Source organism: Myotis davidii, unplaced genomic scaffold (assembly GCF_000327345.1).
Source record: "Myotis davidii unplaced genomic scaffold, ASM32734v1 scaffold164, whole genome shotgun sequence".
NCBI classification, from domain to species: domain Eukaryota; kingdom Metazoa; phylum Chordata; class Mammalia; order Chiroptera; family Vespertilionidae; genus Myotis; species Myotis davidii.
The window spans coordinates 942,600-944,393 of record NW_006296417.1 but is presented as its reverse complement, the minus strand read 5'-3'; the positions used below and the strand labels follow the sequence as shown (position 1 = coordinate 944,393).

Genomic DNA, 1,794 nt, shown 5'->3' with positions numbered 1-1,794 from the left:
CCCCCACCCCTCTGCCCCCCAATGACCCCATCAGCCACTGTGCCGGCTGCTCAATTCCTCCCGCGAAAACAGCGCCTCTTTGAGACGCGTCCCCAGGGGACGAGAACCAGGGATGCCCATCTAAACCCGCCTTTAAAAACCGCCCGGGGCCTGCGTGCCCTGGACCCCAGCCCTCCGTCCTCAGCCCCACGCCCGGCGGCTCGCGGGGTCAGGCAGCTCAGGGTCTGTCTGGCCCCGGAGGAGTCCTGCCCGGCCAAGGTCACGCGGTGGCGGTTTCTGGGTCACGCCTCTTTGCCCTGCGGATGTGAGGCTGGGAATCGAGGCTCCCTGCACCCCACCCTGCTGAGCGGCAAGGGCACCTGGGGATGTGAGGCAGGGACAGCAGTTCCCCCGCAACACCCCGGGCCGGGCCTCTCGGGTTCCCGGAGCTGCCAAACCTCCCCGCTCAGTGCCATGTGGGCACCGGCCTCTGCCCCTCGGAATCGAATCAACCGCAAAGGGAAAGGGAACGTGGGTAGGACGCATCCTGGCCAACGGCCGTCAGGTCAACAGTGGGGAAGAGAGAAAGGGCTTTTGTTCTTCTCCTGGAAATATTTTTGGAAGAACGCTCAGGCATGGGACACCCTGATGGAGAGAGGACAGGCAGGACACAGCCCGTCCAGTCCCAGGAGCCGGTCTGAGCAACTGGACTCCGACCCGGGGCTGCCATGGACGGCGCCCCAGTCACCTGGCGCCTCCTGAGGCCACTCCCTTAGTCAGCAAAGAGACGGTGGCAACCTTGTTGTATTTTTAAAAATATATTTCTTACTGATTTCGGAGAGGATGGGAGAGGGAGAGAGAGAGAGAAACATCCATGATGAGAGAGACTCATGGATCGGCTGCCTCCTGCACGCCCCCTACTGGGGATGGAGCCTGCAACTCGGACAGGTGCCCTGACCGGGAATCGCACCGTGACCTCCCGGTTCCTAGGCTGACACTCAGCACTGAGCCACACCGGCCGGGCCCTTCTGTGGGCTAAACACTCAAGCACTGAGCCACACCGGCCGGGCCCTTCTGGGGGCCATTTCAAGGGACGGGGACGGCAGGAAAGAGGGACCGACAGACGTACTTGTTTTCGTTGCTGGCATCGTAGCGTGGCGATGGGTCATAATCATTTCCATTGACGTCGTAACTTGCGTAGGAATCCTACGGAATGAGATCTAAGTGAGCGGAGAGGTGAGGCACAGATAGAGCAAGCCTGCCCCAAGTATTATTACGCCTCCGTGGGAAAACAGAGAAAAAAAGGCACTGGGTACTCCATCCCTGCAACTGTCACCTTATCTATGTTTCCTTTTTTTTTTTAATTGAATTTATCGGGGTGACATCTATATAACAAAAGCCTAAGTGACTGTTACGGCGGAATGACCAGAATGACCAGTTGCTATGATGCACACTGACCACCAGGGAGCAGACGCTCAAAGCAGGAGCTGCCCCCTGGTGGTCAGTGCACTCCCACAGGGGGAGCGCCGCTCAGCCAGAAGCCAGGCTCAGAGCTGGCGAGCACAGTGCTGGTGGTGGGAGCCTCTCCTGCCTCTGCTGTAGGCGGGCGATAAGGAGCAAGGCGTCCTGGACTGCGAGAGGGATGTCTGACTGCCAGCTTAGGCCTAGGGGGATTGGGCCTAAGCTTGCAGGCGGACATCCCCAAGGGGTCCCAGATTGTGAGAGGGCGCAGGCCGGGTTGAGGGATCCACTTAGTACACGAGTTTCATGCATCGGGCCTCTAGTTGGTTATAAAATTACATAGGTCAGACTTAC

The 1,794-nt window shown here is 59.3% G+C and overlaps 1 protein-coding gene across 1 annotated transcript in view; it reads right to left on the bottom strand.

The window, feature by feature from the left end:
- Positions 1-1,794, bottom strand: part of LOC102767618 (proprotein convertase subtilisin/kexin type 6) — a 72,214-nt gene that overhangs the window by 23,884 nt on the left and 46,536 nt on the right. The window contains exon 5 of the mRNA XM_015569106.1: positions 1,097-1,185. Coding sequence (XP_015424592.1) covers positions 1,097-1,185 — 89 coding nt within the window. The remainder of the gene's footprint in view (positions 1-1,096; positions 1,186-1,794) is intronic.